The 23615-nt window shown below is 38.1% G+C and overlaps 1 protein-coding gene across 5 annotated transcripts; it reads right to left on the reverse strand.

Moving 5' to 3' along the window:
* Positions 1-1036: 1036 nt before the first annotated feature.
* Positions 1037-22222, reverse strand: LOC147474377 (uncharacterized). Of its 5 annotated transcripts, XR_015209619.1 has the most exons (11): positions 20915-22218; positions 20581-20630; positions 18664-18701; positions 18438-18497; positions 17114-17162; positions 16909-17018; positions 16070-16167; positions 3737-3785; positions 3532-3641; positions 2724-2816; positions 1366-1580 (listed from the first exon to the last, which is right to left on the reverse strand). XR_015209619.1 is itself a non-coding variant. In XM_086585030.1 (10 exons), the coding sequence occupies exons 1-9, from the start codon at positions 22048-22050 to the stop codon at positions 2751-2753; spliced, it is 1668 nt and encodes a 555-aa protein (XP_086441156.1). In that variant the 5' UTR covers positions 22051-22221; the 3' UTR covers positions 1037-1182; positions 2724-2750. The 5 variants fall into 5 exon arrangements, 4 of the variants coding, with proteins under 4 accessions (XP_086441156.1, XP_086441158.1, XP_086441155.1 ...); XM_086585030.1 differs by lacking the exons at positions 1366-1580; positions 16070-16167 and adding an exon at positions 1037-1182 and having other exon boundaries at positions 20915-22221; XM_086585029.1 differs by lacking the exon at positions 16070-16167 and having other exon boundaries at positions 20915-22220.
* Between the last annotated feature and the right edge of the window lie 1393 nt (positions 22223-23615).

The raw sequence follows: 23615 nt of genomic DNA on the forward strand, positions 1-23615 counted from the left end.
GCTCCCTGTAAACGCTAGTTTAACGGCGCCAAACTCATCTCGAATAACACCACCATACCCATTAGCGTCAGCAGAGACCGACCCATCCGTGTTGACCAGTAAAACCCCTGGTTGCGGCTTGGACCATTTGCACCACACAGGAACGCGAACTTTGTATTGCACTTGGATACCGATCCTGTCCAGCAGTACCTTTGCTGCCACTGTTTCAGGCACTTCAGACATCATTATTTGTAGATACGTCTTCATCTCTGCCTTGATCTTTGCACATACCTGCGCTTCTGAGTGCCTCTTCTGCTGAAATTTCCTTAAGTTCCTCTCTATCCAGATGGCATATATTGTGGCAGAGATTACTGCTCCAGTAATTTCAGATTCGAGCGAGGCATAACGACAAATCCTGAATAGGCTGTACCACTCTACAAAGTGAACCCAAAGTTAACAGACTTATATGAATGTGAAAGTGAACTTATATGAAAGTGAACTTTGACGGGTGAATCAGACTTGCAAAGGCAATATTCGGCTTGGAATATGCCATGTAAAAGGATCCACGACCAACTAAATGCAGCCACTCTGAAACACATTAAAACCACTGCTATAGTTGTTGTCCCACGGACAGGTTTATCGAAATTAAGCTCCAATACATACACAATAGTCACATGCACTGATTCACCATGTAAGACTTGTATATGAAGAAACAGAAAGGCAGAGATATACCTGAATAACATGATTTCCCAATCGTGGTCATCGTTTTACAATATCTTCCTTTTAGAGATATAGAACGATCTTAGTATAAAGTCCTTACCATATCAAAAGGAGAGTTACTATTAAATGTTCTGAAGGATGTGGCATAGGCTGTAGAATCTAACCTGGGGAATGACCATCTGTATCCCAAGATTTCACAAACAGAGAATTTTCGATTGCATCGATCAGCCAAAAGCCCTGACAATGTGATGGATAAAATATGGATAATAGTTTACAGTTCTTAGTATGACACTGCTGATTGACTACACATTCCAGATTGCTAGTGGTCACATATTAGTATGGGGATGAAGAAAAAGTAACCTTGCTTGGCTATTGTGGATTCAATCGCAGCAAAATTGAATTCAGTAACCCGTCTAAAATGGATCATTTGGTTCTGCTAGCTAGCATGTATACAGGGTTGTTCACATGTCCATGGTAAATCGCCTACTCATACGGAAAAAAGGAAAAAAAATTGTCAAGCTATTCCATGTTTGTCAACATCCTTCTCCAACTTTGTCATTGTTCTCTAATTTATATATCACAAAGATTCTACATATAGATATCTATACCAAACTATCACCATAAAAAGGGTAATGGGGCTTAATAATTTTTCAAAGTGATACCGAGTACATGAACTGTTCATTCTTTTAATAAGCAATTAAGCATATGTATTATTACGAAAAATTTAAATAGAACCTCTTTGTTGCAAGTGCCCAGAAAATGATACTCCATGTCATAACTACAAACATCAAAAACTGAATAATTGAACCATTCCTAGTAGGATAGTACAGGTTTTACTATGATCCTCTGCAATCTGCAAGCATTCATTCTGCAAAGGGGTCCTGCAAAAGATAACCAAAACCATGACACCACAGCTCAATACCCAACTTTGCAATGCATAACTTTTGCTCTGTTCCAATGCAACATAAAGACTAAGAACTTAAAAATAAAGGGCAAAATCTCATTCTAGTGGTTCACCTCCAACCCACCGGTCCAACCAGGAACTGTGGGCATTTCGAATATTGAAAATCCTACGATCTATCGAAACAACAAGCTATAATGTTTTGTGATCATACGCCTTCATGTGAACCTCTCCACCTTACAAAAATCTGATTGGATTACACGAAAAAAATGTTGGGGAAAACGATTCCAATCGATCCCCACTAAGACAGCTTGCACTTGGACAATCTATACCTCCAATCGAAAAATCTAAACTTTCACTACAACCAACAAGCTTGTGCTTACTCCAAGTGAAACTCCCTAAACCAACAAAATTTGCTTCATCTGTAAAGATTATCAAAACAGGATTGTTTAAATCTCACCAACTGATTCCCATCTACTTTTGGGTTGAAGAGCAACTTAAAGGATTGCGAACTTAAATTCATAAATTTGGTCCCAATTCAGTAAACGGATAGCATGAAAAAGACCCTCACAACTCGACCATTAATCACTCTAATTCACAAAACATCACCACAGGAATGTTTCTGCAACCAACGGCCTTATAAACCTAAAATTGCCTTCCTAATTAAATCCTAACCTATGCAGTCAAAGGCTTGCCTAGGCTCACCCCAAGCCCCTTGCGCGTAAGAATGCCTCGAATCTCGCTTCACCTCGCCTAGGCCCTACACCTAGGCTCACCTCAAAAGCCTAGGGAGTGCCAGCACCTTTTGATTGCAGAGGTTCTACTACAACTAGGCGGCTAACAAGAAACAGCCTAAACATATTAAACCCAAAACTTGAAAAAATAAAACATTAACACCAGAATTTTACAACAAATAAATTTGTAAAAGCAGGAATCTAAATAATAAGTCCGCAATTCAGATGCAATTTTTTTGCCTAAACCCTGGTGAAAGTAGGATTACTAACTGGTATGTAACAAAAACCTAGCATTGTAGTTGAATATTGGCAACAATAATTTACACAAGGTTAATCCAATTTGTGCACAAAAAGCACAACTTGAAAAATTCCAATGAAGTGAAACTTACTGTGGTTAGGGGGACTTAAAAGGCAGGTCAGGAAGACGTTGGGTCCAACCTAGCATTGTAGTCATTAGGCCTACGAATCACCAATTGCGCACCCTGTTTATATGAAAGGCATTAATTAGGAATATAGTCGAAATAAAGTGTGGAAAACTTCTACTTAAGCAATTTGAAAGATGAAACAATTCATGGATATCAATCTCCAAGGTTGTTAAAGGCTTAAAGCTACAATAATTCAAACAATAAGTATTAATGTAATACTGATCGCAGTCTAAATAAACTGGGGAAAGTGTTGATATTTATAGTGTCTAAAGCCTCGTATAATAATTTAGACTTTCTAGGGCTGCTCAACTCAGTGCCAATTGGTTTTCAATTGGATGCTCCTAATATTTAATATGTTATCAGAGCAGCAGGCTATTCCTCTAGCCCAAAGGGCTCATGTACTCATGTCACCCATTAGAACTTGTCCACGTGTTAGGCTCAAAATACGCTAAATGTGAGGGGACATGTTGAAATTTATAATCCCATATCGAGTATTCGAGTGCCTAAAGCCTCACATAATACTATAAAATTACTGGGGCAGCTCCACTCATTGCCAATTGGTTTTGAGTTGGAAGCTCCTCAAATTTAATAGAAAGCTTTTACTTGAACCAATTTGAAATTTGATATGATTCACAATCTCTAAGTCTGTTAAACCTACCACAATTCATCACTAAGAAAAAACAGAAGGAAAGGCAAGCATAATACAATACAATGAGGAAAATAACTAATTAATATTGTGTTAACAGTAACGCACACAAGATCAAAATTGCACCTGTAAACATATAGGCCCTAGTTTCATCGCTCGACTTGCTTTTTCCACTGAAAAAAATTCCACAATAGCACAACTCTCCTCTTGATTAACATACACATCGAGTACAGCACCTATAAATACAGATGCAAGAGCGACACGTGAACTTGTATAATGAGAAACCAAAACAAAAAGAGTACATAGTTAAATATTTTAGGTGAGAAGGGACCTGAATAGAAAGATCCCTTTACTTTATGATTAAACAACTCCACAATTGCCTGTTTCAAGGGATACAACAGTTAGAACTATGAAATAAAGCATTAGACAAATACCAGCAATATATACCTAGAAATACAATGCCAATATGTGAATCAATAACTGTCTTTGGATTTCACTTTCATATTTCAGCCATAACGCATAAGGTATCTTACATTCTGGAAAAACACTCGTCATTCAGTCAATATAAGGAAATTATAAAATTAACTAGAAGCAGAAAACAAAATTTATGAGCAAATAATAGAAACAACAAAGAGAATATGAAGGCATTCCAAAAGAGAAGAAATGGGGAAATAAAAGTTAAACTCTCAACTTTCAACTCTCTCTCAGAGGAAGAAAATAGAAAAAGGCAATATCACATTGGAAAGATATGTTATTACTTATTAGCGATATTGACTTGTTTATTCTGCAATCCATTTAAGATACATTGTTGTGCTTCCCTATAAAGTCACATAATATCACACCAATAAGAAGCTGCAATAAGCAACACCTACAAGGCTACAAGAAATGCAAGACAAGCTCAATCAATCCCAGACAATAGAGGGTTAAGTATATCCCTCACTAGACTTGCCTATAAGCGATAACTATTACCATTCTGGCCTTTTTTTGGTCAATTGCCCAGATCAATCAACAACGTCAAGAAGCGTCTGGAGGGAAGGCTTGAAGACTTACGCTTTATATATGTGGGAGGCTTGCCTAAGCCGGCTAAGCGTAAGGTCGAAAACTTTTCTTAAGGAGTTCTTCTCCGTGATACAACTCGTATCCCTTTGGTGAGTGGTGACTATCCATAGGGTGGTGGATTATTGTTTTTTCTCGAGTTTGTGCAGTGTGCTTGTATTTGTTGTTCTTTCACCACTCAGTTGGTGTCAACCTAACAAAGGACTAGAAGCATAGGTGAGTCGGCGGATGCACCGCCTAAAATAAACTACAGCAGAGGTCTTCTAGGGCTGATTTTTTGTATTGATTTATATGCATCTCGAGAAATAATGACTCGTCAGTTTAAGATAAATAGCTTTTGAAGAACTATTTTGTACTCAAAAGATTTTTAGAACTTCGAAGTATCCCTACTTGTGATCGGCATCTCTGTTTTAATTAAAATTAGTACATTTTTATTTTGTGAATGGATATTCTCTTCATATGAGGAAAGAACAGGTTTGACGATACAGTAAGTTAAATAAATAACATAACAACACCTCTTTGCTTGTCCGTGAACGAAGGCCACCAACATATATTCGACGTGCAAGCCTTGGCAATTGAAGGTTAGATGTTGAATAGTTATTTTTATAGTATTTACTTATTATTATATATTATTATTTTAAATCATTTTGTCTAATATTTCAAATCCAGAGTTATTGTGTTTGGATTATCAACGAAGTGTAGATTTTGTAAAAACCGTTAATATGTTGAATTCAAAGCTAGCAGAGGTAATTTTGTGTGTGTATGTGTGTGTGCGTGTTTTTTTTTTTTTTTTTTTGATCGGTAAATAAATATTTCATTGATATAAAAATATAAAAACATAGAAATAGTAGGATGAGGTATCCTTACATTGAAAACCAACTAAAAGAAAGAACAACATCAAATGTACACAAAAAACAGAAAACACCATTCTCAAATCAAAATATCTTCCCATCTACACACAAAGTGCTCAAAAGGAATGTTACTAGTTTCCTCATGAGCTTTGGCCCAGAAAAATAACAGCCCTTTAATTGACATGATTACTTCCTCCAAAGAACCCACAACACCCTCAAAAGTTCTTCTATTCCGTTCCATCCATAGGCCCCACAAAACCGCAAAAGGAATCATTCTCCATATACGTCTTCCCCTTTGAGATTGCATATCTGAAGACCACGAGGCTAACACACCTTTCACCGAACCTGGACTGACCCATGAACTACCTGACCCCTGAATGAGAAAACACCAAACTTGCCAAGAAAAAAGACACTGAAGGAGGATATGATTCACTGACTCACCATCTTTCAAACACAAAGGACAGACGTTGACTAATGCTTCCTTGAAATGTCTCTTTCTAAGATTATCGACTGTTAAGATTTTACCCAAGGTTGCACACCATACAAAGAAAGTGACCTTTAAAGGAACTTTGGACCCCCAAATAACACGGCCAGGAAACAGGGTGTGTCTGAGAGCCCGAGGTCTGTTATGGGAACTCAAGGCATAATACCAAGATCTGATGGAAAATTTCCCCTTCTTATTGATTGCCCAAAGACGTTTATCTTTGTCCGGTCTCACAGGTGGGATGGACTCCAGCATGTCAGTAAGAGCTACCACACTCACTATATCCCTGTCAGAGAGAGCTGTATCAATTCCCATGTTCCAAAACGTATTACCATTATCAATCCTCATGAACGAGCGAACTGGCTGATTTTTCAAAACAGATAAGGCATATAATCTCGGGAAAATCCTAAATAAAGGCCTATCACTGATCCAAACATCCTCCCAAAACCTGAAACTCTCTCCGTTTCCTAAGACATATCTAATGTTCTTATGAAACTCCTCCCAAACTTTTAAAATGCCTTTCCAAACCCCGCACCCATAAGGACTCATAACAGGGCCACATTATTTTTTTAGTAACACATTATTTTTGTTCTTTTAGGCGTCGAAGCTTGGGGATTGTGCTAAAGAAATCTTAGAAGCAAAAGAAAATTATAAGATTAAAACCAGTGAATATGCAAGATTGAGAAATATTTGGAAGGAGAGAGAGCTCATCTTTCAGGAGAATGAACGTATGAGAGGAGTATTTATAAGAAATGAAGTAGTTTTGCACGACTATGAGATGAAAATGAATATCATGAAAGCTGAATTGTCGAAACAGAATCAAGAAATTGTTGTTCTCAGGGAGCAGAAGGTTTTGAGTGATGAAGTTGAGATTTTAAAATGTGAGAAATTGGAATTGGCTAAATGAGTTTGCGAGGCTGAGGGGATTAGAGGAGACTATAAGGTACTATTGAAAGAGAATGCATTTTTGAAAAAGGAGTTAGATGAATATCATGAGAGGGTGGAATATTTTAGGGTTGGGTGTGAAGAGAAGGATGATATGATTGAGAAGCATACAGTTGAAACTAAGAAATCTGGGGCGTTGTTGCGTGAAGCATCGGCAAGTGTTGGACTTTGGAAATCGAAAGATTCTGAGAAACAGGAAAAATTACAAATAATTTGTCGATTATTATACTATGTGTTATAGGAAGTTGGAAGATGTATCACTATCGGATCTAAAAGGTGTTCCAATTCCAGTGGAGGATAGCATTATGCCGCAACTTCTTGAGTGAAGTTTTTGTTTTTTATTGTTAGGATGATGTGAGGTTAGGTTACAGTTTTTCCTTTCTCGATTATGTTTATTTTTTCCACTGTATTCATGATATTTGGATTTTATATATTTTTTATTAGATTGGTAATCAGAATAGATCAAAATATAAAGGGTCGGTCATAATATATAAGAGTTAGGTAATCTGGCATTGAGGTAGGTCGGCAAAATAGATATAAGTATTAAGGATAACGTAATTAAAATTTGGGGTGTCGCCGCCCCCATAGTTTAATGATAACGTAATGAAATTTGGGGTGTTGCCGCCCCTATAGTGTAATGATAACGTAATGAAATTTGGGGTGTCGCCGTCCTCATAGTGTAATGATAACGTAATGAAATTTGGGGTGTCGCTGCCCCCATAGTTTAATGATAACGTAATGAAATTTGGGGTGTCGCCGCCCCCATAGTTTAATGATAACATAATGAAATTTAGGGTGTCGCCACCCCCATAGTATAATGATAACGCAATGAAATTTGGGTTGTCGCCGCCCTCATAGTGTAATGATAACGTAATGAAATTTGGAGTGTTGCCGCCCCCAAAGTGTAATGATAATGTAATGAAATTTGGGGTGTCGCCGCCCCCATAGTGTAATGATAATAAAATTTAGGATATTTGATCCCTAGTTAAACGAAAGATGGATCGAATTTTATTGAATTATAAAATGATTACAATGAATGAAAAACAAATATTCAACGATAAAACATTTTCAAATGAAAAGCATTCCATGGCTTGGCAAATTTTTCTCCGGTGATTCGACGAAGGAAATAAAACCATTTAGATGCTGGTCTATCAATAATGAACGGTCTTTCCCAATTCTCTGACAGCTTCCCAGATTCAATGAGCTTCTGTTTGCAGCTAAGAACCCAATCTTCTGGTTCAAAACTCTTGAGGTAAAGTTTTCTATCATATTTGCGCTTCATGTCTGCCTGATATTTGATTAGACATTGTAAAGCTTCTTCTCGAGTTTTATCAATTGAGTCTATCACCAAAGTTAGAGCAGCATCATTGTTTCCAGTTTATGCATACGTCCTTGTTGGTTGGTGCAATTAATTAATTCGGAGGGCGACAAAGATCCATGCCATAAGCTAGGTTGAAAGGGGAAAGATTGGTAGAATGCTTTGGAGTGGTGCGATAAGCCCAAAGCACTACTCGCACTCTTTAACCCAATTTCCTTATGCTTCATGAAGCTTCTTCTTCAAAGTCGAGAGAATCGTCTTATTGGTTGCTTCTGCTTGTCCATTTGTCTGTAGATAATATGGTGCGGAAAATTATGCTGAATTTTTAGTGAGGCGCAAAATTTGTGAATTTCTTCCGCATCAAATTGTTTATCGTTGTCAGAGACGATGTTAGATGGAATTCCAAAGCGACAAACAATGTATTTCCATAAGAAACGTCGTACATCTGTTGCTGAAATGTTGACAAGCGGTTGAGCTTCTACCCATTTAGTGAAATAATCAGTCGTAACCAATAAGAATCGTACACTTCCAGGAGCCTTTGGTAGGGGTCCCACAAATCAAAACCCTATTTCGCAAAAGGCCAAAGGCTTAGAATTGGGGGGAGTTCCGTTGTTGGAAGTTTGCCCATATTTGCATGTTTTTGACATGGTATGCATTTTTGGGCAAATTCTGTTGAGTGTCTTTGCATGTTAGGCCACCAATATCTTTGAGTCATGGCTTTATGTGCAAGACTACGTCCCCCAGAATGGTTTCCACAAAGTCCAGAGTGTATCTCTTCGAGAATTAGATGACCTTGATATTTGGAAAGACATCTGAGAAGATGACTGAAATTATTTGCTTTCCTATAAAGTAGGAGATTTCCTTTAGAATTTGGAATTATGACAAATTTCCAGGCATCTCTCTTAATTTTGTAGGAAAGCGACGAATCCTCAGGTAGAGTTCCATGTTGCAAAAATTCTAAATAAGTAGGTCTCCAATTATCTAGTGAAGAATCACCATCGATACATTGGAAATCCAAATGTGGTACTTCTGGAGAATTATCTGCTTCGTGGGACTCATCTTCCCTATCAACATTGCTTTGGTCGACATCATGTGTGAGTGGAGAATCACTCTCAACACGATGATCAGCCAAACCTTGATGGTCGGCTAAATCTTCTTGAGCTGCTTCCTTTGAGTGAGATTATGAACTTGTGTCGGCTGATTGAGCTAGCTCTTCTCTCTTTCTTTTCCTTGTTGTTACGGCATTGACTTGCTCAAATTCAAAATTCCGAGATGTCGTCTGGAAATAGCATAGATGAGCAATATATAAGTTTTGAACATGTTCTATGACAGTTATGCTTCGAAAAGGTTGGAAATCAATATAGATTTTTCTTTCATTGTTAACATCAACTGCGGCAGAGAGATAGGCTAAGGCATCGGTGGCGATTATCATTCGCGAGGCCCATTTGGTGAACCTATGAATGGATCTGAAATGAATGGATAGCTCATGCATATTTTGGACATATGCAACCATCTTATCATTTCAACAACAAAAGATCCATGCCAAATTGATTATGAACAAGCTTTGAGTCGATGAATAACTTCGATCTTTGTAAGCCCCCGTGTCAAGTGTTGTTCGCGTTGCATAAAGAACTGCTTCATATTCAGCTTCATTGTTTGATGCTCAAAATCCGAGGCGAACAGATTTTTCAATTTTCTCGCCATCAGGTCGGATCAAAACACAACCAAGGCCTGAACCTGATTTGTTCTTGGAACCGTCCGTGTGTAGAATCCATAAAGAAGGGTCGGCACTTGTGGAAAGATCGGCCGATCCTTCTTAGTAATTAAGAGGAGGTTCCTCAAACTGCTCTTCCATGGTAGGTATGTCATCGACAGAAAAATCGGCCATAAGTGATGCCATAAGTGGCCTTTCTCAGATGATCAGGCTTTGTAGATAATTTCGTAGGCACTCAAATATGTTTCCCATTCTGCTAATCGGCTCGAATCAACATTTCGAAAAACTTTTCTCAAGAGGTATTCAGTGTAGACATTGATGATATGCCCTTGGAAATAAGGCTTCAATCTTCGTGCACTATGGACAAGTGAGAGCTATTTTCTCAATCTTCGAATACCTTGCTTTTGGAGCTGTAAGGGTCTTACTTATGAAGAAAAAATTGGTTGTTCATTTTCATCATCAATGAATAAGGCGACACTCACGGCCTATTTACGATCTTTGCCAAATAGATGCCAATTGTTTGTCCAGTAGTCGGACTAGCAAGAATTGGCGGCTGTATTAAGTATTCTTTCATTTTCTGAAAAGCTACGTCACACTCATCTGTCCATTGTGGGGATCCCTTAATGGCTTGAAAAAAGGGGTGGAGCCGATCTGAATATTTTGAAATAAATCTACCCAAAGCGGCTATCCTACCTATAAGTTGCTGGATCTGCTTCTTTGTTTTTGGCGAAGGCATTTCGGTAATTGCACGGATCTGATCAGGATTAGCTTCAATGCCTCGTTTGGTCATAAGATATCCAAGAAATTTACCCGATGTTAACCCAAATGCGCATTTTGTTGGATTTAGACGCATTCGAATATGCACAAGCCGATCAAAGAATTTTTGCAAGTGATGAAGGTGTGAAGACTCTTCATGTGACTTGATGACCATATCGTCAATATAAGCTTCCATAAACTTGCCTAAGAAGTCTGAAAATGATGTATTTATGAATTTCTGATATGTTGCCAGTGCATTTTTTAGACCGAAAGGCATTAACTTATAGCAAAATAAGCCTTGGTCTGTTATGAAAGTTGTATGTTCTTGTTCATCTTCAGCTAATGCAATTTGATAAAATCCCATTAAGGCATCCATAAAAGAAATTTGTTTAAACCACGAAGTGGCATCAACCATTTCGGAAAAAGCGAGGCAAAGGGATACGAATTGAACGGGACATTTTTATTGACATCGATAAAATCAACCACGATTCTAAGTTTCCCATTTTTCTTATGGATTTTGCTACTACATTGGATATCCATTTCGGATATAGTACGAGCCTAATAAAATTAACACTTAGAAGTTTGTCGATTTCTTCTTTCACTTTGAGCTTTCGATCGGGAGCCATTCGGCGAGGCTTCTGACGCACTGGCTTTTGTGTTTTGTCGATATCCAGCCTGTGACATGCAAGGGAAGGATCAATCCCAGGCATTTGTTCGACCGTCTACGCAAACACTGTGTAATTTTTCTTCAAAAGCTCAATGAGTTCATCCTGTTCCTTTTTGGAAATTTCCGCAGAAATAAAAGTGGTTTCTTCTTCCTTGTTGCCGATCTGTACTTCAAGGAGCCTGTCGATGGTCGGGGGCCACCTAAACGCTCCTCCACAGCGTTTACCCGGCCAATGGAATTCTGTAATTGCTATTTTCCCCCATCGACATTTATGATGGTGTTGCCCTTGACTTCCAAATATTTATAATCTTCGAGCACAGACTCATGGCACTTCAAAGCTGCTATCTGATGGAAAGTAGAAACGACAGCTCCCATTGAGTGAATCCAATCTCTTCCCGAAATGACATTGTAGGAGTTACAATCCAAGAGAAGAAAATCAATTGTAACTTCCTTGTTCATTAATGTCACCGGAAGAGAGCATCTACCAACTGATTTTGCTACTGTCCCATCGAAGCCAATGATAGGATTTGGATCAGGAACTATCATTTTCTCGGGGAGATTGAGTCCTTTGTTACAACGCTTGTAGATCACACTTGCCGAACTACCTATATCGATCATGATTTTCTGCACACGATGAATTCCAACAAAAGCTTGTATTCTGATAGCATCATAATGAGGATGGTGCACTCTATCGGATCATTGTCGGATCCAATGAAAAGGTCCTTCTTCATAAGTCTCCGATTACCCATACCGTGGAGAAAATCATATCCACTATAAACATAGTGGTGGGTGAGATCGATGATCTTGGAGTGATTGAAATTCTTACCTTTGGGTGTTTGACATTGAATCAACTCGGCATGACCGACTTTGATTACATTGTGTAATGGTCCGCGACTAAAGCTTGTTTCGTTTTACCCAAAGACGTAATCACGGAGCATACCGCTTCTCGATCAAACCTTGGATTCTACCCCTTGAGAGATCGGCATTGTTCAGTTTCATGACCAAAATCGTCGTGGAATTTGCACCACAATGATTTGTCACGTGTAGCCTTAGTATCTTCGGAGAGAGGAAAAGGTAGAGATAAGATATTCTTTCCCTTAATCTTCTCATAGATAACAACATACTTCTCGTTGAGGGTGGTAAGCTTTAACTCGGGAAGTTTCTTTTGTTCTTTGTCGTTCCATTGTTGTGGCCTACCATCACTCTTGAACTTTTGATAGGTAGTTTGTTGAAACTTCGGTTTTTGACTTTGTTCCTGCGGCTTGCTTATTCGATCCCTATCTCTGTGAACTCGTGCCGATGCATCATCTTCAACTCGAATAAACTGTTGAGTTCGAGCAAAAAGTTCATAACGAGTTGTTGGGACGTCTTTTACTATAGAGTTGTAAACGTCGTCCCTATCATAATTAATGTCTTCCTTGAAAGCATAAATGACAAGAATATCAAATGCATCTGGAATTTCAATAGCCGCTTTCCGAAATCTTGCAACAAACTTACTGAGCTTTTCGTCCTTTTGTTGTTTAATACTGAATAGTGAATCAATATTTTTCGGTTCTTTCCAGTTGTGACGAAAATGCTCGGCAAACTTGTAAGCAAGATCAGTAAAATTGTGATGGATCTTTCTGGAAGCATGTTAAACCATCTCATCGACTCAATCCCAATGAGTGTGGTCGGGAATAACTTGCAAAGAAAAGTATCGTCGAAAGTCCATAAAATCATCTTGTTTCTGTAATTAACAAGATGCATCAAAAGATCTCCATCAATCTCATCATACTTTTCGAATTCTGGTTGCTTGAAATCCTTGTGATGAACGATTGTTTGGATTCGAAGAGAGAAGGGAGAATCGATACCACTCTCTATAGCGAGACTTCGTATTTTGTTTTCTCGTGACTCCTTATCAATAACAGCCTTCAATATCATCTCATGGAGACATCGTTCAGAAAATAGAACATTCTCTCAACGATGGTCACGACCGAACTGTGGACGTTTTGGCCAAAATTTCTTTAGAGGTGGAGTGAGTTCTCGTCGACCAGTCCATGCAGGTGAAGGTGACCGAGCCAGTAGTAGAGATCGGTTCTTTCATCTCCTATGGTAAACATCGGGAGAATACGGACGGAGTGATGGACTGTCACAACCATTTTCTTGACTTGTTGCAAGTGAGTCTCCATCTCCATGGCTACCATTATCAACATACTTTGGCCGACAATGAGCTCTTGGATTGGAACTACAACTTGAGCGACTATGTTGTGAACTAGAATTGCTTGGTGAATAGTGTTGCTGTCGAGATCAACGCATACTGCTGTTGCGACGAGGACTTGCAGTGGCTTGTCTACCCCTCCTAGAGCTTGGGGTAAAACTTCATTGGTTTTTCGTTGGTTGGGTAGTCTACCTTGCCGATCTATATGGATATTTTGCCGATCTCCCTTAGTACGGTTCGAATCGGTTTGAACTGTTTTTTCGTCATGAGATCTTTTGTGAATTGGTGATCCACGGGGGGTGGTTGACATCAAAGGTCGGCCCGAGAGGAGTTTGTGGATTAAACTACGATTACCTTTGGAAAGTGTTGGCTTTCGGCGTTGCACATTTCCGTTTCTTGTGAAGCCTTTAAGTAGCGACTTCGCCGCGGTTTCTCTTGGTGTGGGAGTTTGTACTTGGAGTCTTTGACAGAGATGCTTCAGTGTTCAAACGATCCCAAACACTTTTTGTCGTGGACCCTAAATCATCTTCGAGGAGTTGACGCAGCTATTTCTTCAAATTGTTATTCTTGCTCTCTAATTGTCGGAGACGACTGTCGACCTGAGTTGATGGATCAGATACATAGATACCCACTCTCTCAGTTGCAAATGGCCGAGGACCATCGGACTTGGAAAGTGAATTCCCAACAGAAAGGGAGTGCTGAATTTGTGCGGTAATAGGAATACTTTCACCGTTGTTTGTTTTTCGAGAAGCCATTGACATAACTTTTGTTTTGTGGTTGAGGGTAGAACCTGAGCGGCCTAATATGTTTAAAGAAGATTTGCCAAAACACACCAAATTGAGGGTCGGAAGTAATTTTTGGAGATGGTGAAGGAGATGGTTGTTGGGGAAAGATGAAGACCGGACTTCGGTGAAGTTGCCTACGCATACCAAATGTATTGCTTGGGATCAAGTTTTGATTGCGTAGTTCTGGAAAAATGACGAAGGTTGGATTTTATAAGTAGGATTGGTGATAGTTACTTCCTCGTTCTCCAATATTCCAATCGTGGGATGAAGTTGGAGAATTAGCAGGAGAACTGTCCATTCGTGGGATGAAATTGGAGAACTGGCAGAAAAACTGTCCAATCGTAGGATGAAGTTGAAGAACTGGGCGGGAGAACTGTCCAACCGTGGGATAAAGTTGGAGAACTAGCGGGAGAACTGTCCAATCGTGGGATGAAGTTGGAGAACTGGCGAGAGAACTGTCCACTCGTGGAATGAAGTTGGAGAACTGGCAGGAGAACTATCCGGATGAAATTGGAGAACTGTCACACGATCTGAAGTTGATGGAAGTGAATCTTGAATGTGGACGAAGTTGGGAAAGTTGTTTGACTCGCAAAATATGTGCGCAATTGATATTGATTTTACGTGTAGGTATGTAGGCTTTGAGCATAAGCTCGAGCGTAGGCTTTTTGTAGATAAGCTCTCGAAAGGGCTTTTGTAGATAAAGCTCGGCGTGAGCTTTTGTGGATAAACTCGAAAAGTGAACTTTTTTTGTAGATAAGCTCTGAGTATGGGCTTTTTGGTATTACATTGGGCTTTTATTGGGCCACATTTGTGGGGTCGAAACAAATAGTAAGACCGAAATTGAGATGCAACTTTATTCCCTGAAACCTGGTGAAAGTAGGATTACTAACTGATATGTAACATACCTTTAGCTCCGAAACACTGTATGGTTACTGCGTAGTATTAATCTTGTGTAAATTAGTGTTGCCAAATGGTCTCCATACATGGGTCAATCAGACACATTTATCCCATTTAAGATGTAATAACGACATCAACAATTGTTGCACAACCACTTGATTCTCATACTAAGTTGTTCGTGCCGATACGAAGTGCTCTTCTAATGCACCCCAAACATTTATAATCCCCTTCGGAGCCTGAGAGTGGTGATGTTCTCACTATTACTTTATTCTGGGAAAAACTCCACCAAATCCCATATTTTGAACTTTTTGTAAGCAGGAAACGTTAGTGTAGCAAAGGGTGACATATTGAAATTTACTATTCCTCCCGCTCTTAGTTGTTGTCCAACTATTCGAAGAAAGGTCCCCTCTTAGTATCCATAAAGTATGCCCGCTCTAACAGCTCGAGATATAAGAGTGAGTGGAGATTAACAGTATAGTATGTACTTACACTTTCTATCGTTTATGCTTTGAACCCTCTTCCTTATTTACACTTCACAAAATTCCAAATCTATATCAAAAGTCAAATTTGCTTAAAACTTAAGTTCTATGATCATTAGAGTTAGTCAGGATAGGTTAATTTAGATGTAAGGTGTGAATATTAAATGTTTGGTACAACAACATGCCCCGCTGAACACTCTTTTGAGACGATGGGTTTAGACTTTCATTATTGGAGAGAACACAAAATAAAAAATCATTAACCTAAACTATTCTAAATATAATATGTAAATCAAATCAGATAAATAAAAAAGTACATTGGGATTGAAGTAAAAAGTGTCCACAACGACCAAGCAATGCATGTACACGTGCGCCTAAGTACTTAAAATAAAAATAGGGAGTTGAGGCATATAAATATACAAACAAGCTTCGCCACTGCCACTTATGCACATAAACACTAATATACAAACACACACGGATAAGCACAACTTGAAAAATTCCAATGAAGTAAAACATACTGTGGTTAGTGGGGCTTAAAAGGCAAGTCAGGAACATGGTATGTTGGGTCCAACCTAGCATTGTAGTCATTAGGCCTACGAATCACCAATTGTGCACCCTGTTTATATGAAAGGCATTAGACTGATCAAGTATCTGAGAACAATTGGGTGAGCAGGTATCAATTTGTTGAAACTCACGCATCAATCACATCATTCATGTAATACTCAACATAGTCGAAATAAATTGTGAAAAACTTCTGCTTAAACCAATTTGAAAGTTGAAATGATTCACGGATAATAATCTCCAAGGTAGTTGAAGCTACAACAGCTTAAACAATAAGTATTAATGTAATACTGACCATAGTATAAATGAACTGCAGAAAGTGCTGAGATTTATAGTGTCTAAAAAGCCTTGCATAATAATATAAACTTCCTAGGGCTTCTCAACTCATTGCTAATTAGTTTTCAATTGGATGCTCAAATAAGGCTATTCCATGCCACCCATTTAAAACTTGTCCACGCGTTAGGCTCAAAATACACTAAACATGAAGAGGCAGTTGAAATTTATAATTCCATATTGAGTGCTCAATTGACTAAAGCCTCGCATAATAGTAAAAAAATCCTGGGACTGCTACATTCAATGCCAATTGGTTGAGTTGGATCCTCCTCAAATTTAATAGAAAGCTTCTACTTAAACCAATTCGAAAGTTGAAACAATTCATAATCTCTAAGGCTGTTAAAGCTACCACAATTCCATCACTAAAAAAGACGGAATGAAAGGCAAGCATAATGCGATACAATGAGGAAAATAACTAATTAATATTGTGCAAACGATAATGCACACAAGATCAAAATTGCACCTCTAAATATATAGTCCCTAGTTTCATCGCTCGACTTGCTTCTTCCACAGAAAAAAATTCCACAATAGCATAACTCTCCTCTTGATTAACGTGGACATCAAGTATAACACCTACAAACACAGATGCAACCACGACAAGTGAACTTGTATAATGAGAAACCAAAATAATATGAGTACATATTTAAATATTTAAAGTGAGAACCAACCTGAATAGAAAGAGCCTTTTACTTTACGATTAAACAACTCAACAATTGCCTGTTTGAAGTGATACAACAGTTAGATATATGAAGTAACACATTAGGCAAATACGAGCAATATATACATATAAATACAATGCCAATATGCGAACCAATAACTGTCTTTGGATTTCACTTTCATATTTCAGCTATAATGCATATGGTATCTTTGTCATTTTGGAAGAAAACTCAACATTCAATTGATATAGGGAAATTATAAAATTAACTAGAAGCAGGAAAACAAAAAACTATGAGCAAATAATAGAAGCAACAAAAGAGAATACAAAGGCAGTCCAAAAGAGAAGAAATGGCGAAAAAAAGAACTCTCAACTCTCTCTCTCTCCAAGAGTAAGAAAATAGAAAGGGCAATATCTACATTGGAGAGATGTGCTATTAACTACATTGACTTGTTAATTCTACAAACTAATTAAGATAGATTGTTGTGCTTCCCTATAAAGTCGCACAGTATCCCACCTATAAAAAGCTTAAATAAGCAACACCTACAAGAAATGCTAGACAAGCTCCACTGATCCCAGACAATAGAGTGTTAAGCACATACCTGACTAGACTTGCCTAAGCAATAACCATTACCATTCTCTCTTCTTCTTTTTCGATCAATTGCCTAGACAATCAGTCAAGTTATATATGTGGAAGGCTTGCCTAAGTGTAAGGTTGAAAACTTCTGCCAGCAATCTATTCAGTTTTGACCAGGAAAATTTGCATCAGTTCTAACGCTTGTCTCTATGGACTTGCATATTCTATTTATTTATAAATATCTCTAGGACTTGTAATGGAAATTAACTAGTATTTTCAATGAAGTCGTTATATTTTTCTTGCAAAGGAGTTTGCTCGGTGATACAACTCGTATCCCTTTGGTGACTTTCCATGGTGGTGGAGTTCTTGTTTTTTCTCGAGTTTGTGCACCGTGCTTGTCTTTGCTGCTCTTTTACCACTCCGTTGGTGCCAATTTAAAAAATGACTAGAGACATAGGGGAGTAGACGGATGCACTGCCTAAAACCTAGGGACAAAAGTTCATCTAGGGCCGATTTTTTATATCACTTATGCATCTCGAGAAATAATGATTTGCCAGTTTAAGATAAATAGCTTCTGAAGAAATATATTGTACTCTTAAGATTTATAACACTTCGAAATAAAATTGTTTTTAAGATTTTGATTGGCATCTCTGTTTTTAATACAACGGGTAAATGTTTATTATGTTAATGGACATTCTCTTCATACGAGGAAAGAACAGGTTTGACGATGGAGTAACTTAAATAAATAGCATAACAACACCTCTTTGCTTGTCTCTGAAGGAAGGCCACCAACATATAATCGACGTGCATGCCTAGAAGCCTACACAGGAAAGATGGAAACAAATACACAGTTAGGAGTTAGGACTTCTGACATGATTTGCATCAGCACCAATGCAGAAGCCCCAAATTCACATTAACAGTGACACCACCAAGAAAAACTTCAACAATGTATAACAATAAAACCAAATCTTTCTGAGCATAAGCACCTGTGACATCACATGAATCCTTGACATTGCCTGTTCAACTGCAGCAAGAAGCAACACAAATGGACCATAAAAGTTAAAACACCTTTTTATTAAACATCACAAACATTGCACAAGCGTTGCGTGTGATACACAAATTGTATATACGAAAAAGAGAATATAAACTTTTATGAAAAGAATATTTTACAAGTATTATACATGTACCATTTTAGTATATTATAGTCAGTTATATAGGGCAGGAGTATGGATTTAAAGAACAAGGGACCATGGAATCAAAGCTAGAAATAAAACAATACACGTAAATGTGAAAGCTGCATAAAGGTGTAGACTTTAGAGCTACACATGTGGAGTTCAGTATGATAAGAGCATTAAATGTGCAGCCCACCAATTCTAGCTCCAAATGCCCAATTGTGAATTACACTTGCAAGTTACAGAAATACTACAACATGTTTTAAAGGGCAAGACTGCTGTTATCAGAACAAAGCATAAAACTCAAAAGTATCAACCATAAGCACAACAACTTTTAGTTAAAAAATACAAAATTTGATAAGTATATAAAGTATAAACTTAACTCCAATTCCTTCTTCCGTTTATATAGAATTTTAAAGAAATACTGTTGCTCAGTTTTGTCCATTGACTTCGAATATTTAGAGAAAGTTAATCACACTCCAAGAGAAACAATTGTCCTTGGGATATCACCACCAATAACAAACATCAAAACCAAAATATTTCTCCAGTAATGTATCTACTTATCCACCATTTCCTGCCCAACCACCACAGGAGAGTTACATATGCAAGTTTTCTATCTCACAAAAAAATCGAAATTGACAATATTATGAACCTGATTTCTTCTACTTCTCTACTCTGTTTGCTTTTGTCAAGTGGCAGTGGGGCTTCGTTCCTTTACAATTTTGTGCTACCAAAGTGTGAATTTAGTCCACAAGTGATACACTTGCGGTTACTTCGAAATATTATTTTTCGTTACACATCAATTAGTTCTTGATTCGTATTGATACATAACACCGTGTCACTAAAATTTCATATACTTGTTTCTTCCATCAATCTTTGTGTTCTTCCGTGTTAAAATATCAATACAAGATATTTGTTTACAATAATATATATGTTAATCAGAGAAAGAAACTTCGCCCACTCACAATTTGGTATTTACACGTTTTCATAAAACGTTCGTTTCCGATTCAATCCAAAAAAGGGAAAACAAAAATGAACAAATTCTACCATATTCAAGTCCTAACGTGCTGAGAGAATGGAAAAGAAGGAACAACCATTGGAGACGCGAGGCCAGTTTAACCAAAAAAAAAAAAAAAAACAACAACAAATGTTCACGTATAAGTAAATAAATATGGCATGAATACGCGAGTCTATCCATCACATATAGGCTTTAACAGCACACAACCGGCGAGGTGAAGTAAGACCTGAAAGATCGGATGGAAGGATATATGGACAGGTAAATCCCTTGTGGATTATAAGGTATTCTTTTAAGAGGGGATTCCTTATTCGATATATGGACAGGGGATCCCTTGGGACTACTCAAGAATTTCATATATAACTTATGTCATGTCGTAATTGATTAATTTGTATCTTGAAAAAGGAATTCAGATAATCTGCATCACAGATCTAACTGGAAGGAAGAACGAATCCATGAAATGTTGGCTGGCCCTTATATATATATAATAAGTCTGAAAGATCCATAATACCTCACAAACGAAAATAGGCAACAAGACTCTCAAGTAATGTCAACAAGCAAGATGACATTTTGCAAAAAAAAAAGCAATATACTTGACACAGTATTTGATAGGGAAAAGCAAACCCGAAAATGTTCATCCCAGTAATCGAGTAGAAAAATGTTTGAAAAGGTGAAGAAAAAAAGATAGCAAGGAAACAGAGTAGTATAGCACAAACCTTCAAGAACAGAGTCAGGAGAAGCTGAAGAGTGCTGTCGTGACTGTTTCCTGTAGAAAGTGTAGAAAAATGGACACATTAAAATTGGCAATACTTAGAAACTGGGAACTAAGTGCTCCACTGGTTTGTGTTAGTCGTCTCAGCTCTGAAAATATATACAGTTGGCATCAAAGGGGTTGCTGATGAGAGAATGAGAAAGTACGTTTAACTTTCTAATAGTTTGGTTTATTATATATACTCTATAGATGCCAGCATGCATATTTCATGGGGTATTATCGTTCTTTTGGACAATAACTAGCAAGCTGGGCCAGGAGAGGGGGTCAAAGGTGCTTACAAGGTAAAGCAGTCGTTCATATGAAGGACATCTGGGAGGGGGTGATGATCGATCCGGTGGACATGGGCATGGAAGCTACCATCTGGTTTTTCCTGGATGTGAAATACTGCACAATTAACATTGATACCGCCACTTCCTTGAACACCACAAGAATGCCAAAGCATGCAGAGGTCTTGATTCCCTAAATGAAGGAGAAACACTGGAACTCGATGTTTGTAAACACAATAAACAGGTGTATCATCCGCAGCTAAGATGGCGTCAACTGCCTCCTCTAGGCCAGTGACCTTTATCAATTTCTGCTTATTCTGATTGTTGGTACCATAATCTTCATCATCTGCTTCAGAATCAGAACTATCATCATCAGAGGTAGAATGATCTTGGACAAGTGTGGAAGGAAATGCTTCCTGGACTAATTTGTAGGCATACAAGTGCTTCTTAGAAAACATGAAGAGAACATCATCAAGAATGACATGTCTCCCATTTCGGCATGCAAAATTATTGTGAGTAATATCCTTGTGCAGGCCATATTCCCAAGTATTAGTAGTGACATCAAAAGAGCAAACACCACCGGGGTCAAGTCCAAAGTAGGCATATATCTTGTTATTCTTTTCATCAACAACATGTTTGCGTTTCGTGGGTATTGAGTTGTCTTTAAGAACATTTGCCGAAGGAGAAGACAAGAAATCCCAACTGTTTGTAGTGGGGTCAAAAACCTCGGCCCATGGTACGGGATCCTTATCGTGGGTAGATCCTAGAACATAAATTTTTTCATCCAAAACGGCTAAAGTAGGGCTGATCTTGCCTCCAATCATCCGAATTTCATCTTCCAACTTGCCAGGATGACAGGTGTCAATAGAAAAGACATAAGACGAGGGAACAACGCATGAAATGTAATTGTGAGGGGAATTATATTCAGCACCGCCAACGACATAAACTTTTGAACCTAACCCGGTACATCCAAACTGAGGCTTCAATTTTTCAAGAGGAATATCACATATTAAACAAGGTTGACTACTACTTTCGTTCTTGGGATTGAATTTATACCAGCTGTAATGCTTTCTCTTCCTGGCCCAAAAGCACAGACTAATGTCTTCTTCCTCTTCCGTCCTCTTGAGATCAGTGTAACCAGGATTCATCCTTCCAGACTCACGAATTTGATCGCCTAGGGTTTCTAATTTTTTTGGTTTTTCCTCTTATCTCATTGGTGACCCCCATTTTATATGTCGCTATGTCGGTGTTCCATCAACCGACATATTTAAGTTTGTCGGTATTTTTAAGGTTCACTTTTGGACTTCGTGGGGAGCTCTACGTGGGATCATCCATCGTTCCGCGGTAAAAAAATCAAGGAAATGAGGCGTTGGCTGAATAAGGACAAGTTACAGGAAAAAAGGTTACAATGGCGCCGCACTCATCAAATTGGATTGAGCAACCCCTAAAAAAAATGAAATTTTACAAATTTGCCATATTATAAGTTTGCCATAAAGCCCAGGCCCAGAAACTAATTCAACCGATATTGCCAAAACGAACCCTCCTCCCGCACTTCAAGCGGCGTTCGTTTAACACTTCAAACGATGCGTGACCTCGGGCGTTTCGTTTTACACTCAAACGACGTGACGGCGTGACCAATGTAGTTTGAGTGTAAGCAAACGACGCGTCGTTATGTCGTTTGAGTGTTAGTTTGAGTTTGAGTTACACTCAAACTACGTATTGCAAAGTCGTTTGAGTGTATACTCAAACGATATGGACAAGTCGTTTGAATGTTACTCACACTAACACTCAAACTACGTGACCACGTCGTTTCAGTCTACACTCAAACTACGTGGTCACGTCGTTTGAGTGTACAATGAAACGATGTGACCACGTCGTTTCAGTGATTATTAACTAAACTACAAATCACGTGGTCACATCGTTTAAGTGTTAGTTTGAATTTGAGTTACACTCAAACGATATGGCCAAGTCGTTTGAGTGTATACTCAAACGATATGGAAAAGTCGTTTGAGTATATACTCAAACGATATGAACAAGTCGTTTGAGTGTTACTCACACTAACACTCAAACTACGTGACTATATCGTTTTAGTGTACACTCAAACGATATGTCCACGTCGTTTGAGTGTACACTCCAACTACGTGACCACGTCGTTTCCGTGTACACTCAAACTACGTGACCACGTAGTTTGAGTGTACACTGAAACGACGATGGTCAATGGTTTGAGTTTGAGTGTTAGTGTGAGTAACACTCAAACGACTTGTCTATGTAGTTTGAGTATACACTCAAACGACTTGGTCATGTAGTTTGAGTATACACTCAAACGATATGGTCACGTAGTTTAAGTGTACACTCAAACGACGTGGACATGTCGTTTGAGTGTACACTCAAACGCACTCAAACGACGTGGTCATATCGTTTGTGTGTGTATTTTAGATTTGGCTAATCATTTGATATCATATCGTTTAGGACTTATATGGGGCGATATGGTGAAGTCGTTTGGACATAAACACCAATTACACTTTTCTTATACATAAACACTAACATTTTTCTTATAATACAAATAATTAATCGATCATAAGTTTATAATAATTTATTTAAATAATTATGTTCAAAATTGAATTAGTAATGATCAATTATCAACACATTCCAATTGAATTAGGAAAATTGAAATCCAATTTAAAAAATTGGGTTAGAAACAACACAATTACAC

The sequence above is a fragment of the Coptis chinensis genome, chromosome 9, assembly GCF_015680905.1.
Source record: "Coptis chinensis isolate HL-2020 chromosome 9, ASM1568090v1, whole genome shotgun sequence".
Classification (NCBI taxonomy): Eukaryota; Viridiplantae; Streptophyta; class Magnoliopsida; order Ranunculales; family Ranunculaceae; genus Coptis; species Coptis chinensis.

What these genes read in the sequence shown, in the direction of transcription:
- LOC147474377 (XM_086585030.1), bottom strand. Translation starts at nt 22,050, where the DNA reads ATGAATCCTGGTTACACTGATCTCAAGAGGACGGAAGAGGAAGAAGAC. An exon ending in ATGAACGACTGCTTTACCTT is followed by an intron (nt 20,631 to 20,914) that starts GTAAGCACCTTT and finishes CACTTTCTACAG; the next exon opens with GAAACAGTCACGACAGCACT. An exon ending in CTTCAGAGACAAGCAAAGAG is followed by an intron (nt 17,163 to 18,437) that starts GTGTTGTTATGC and finishes CACTTCAAACAG; the next exon opens with GCAATTGTTGAGTTGTTTAA.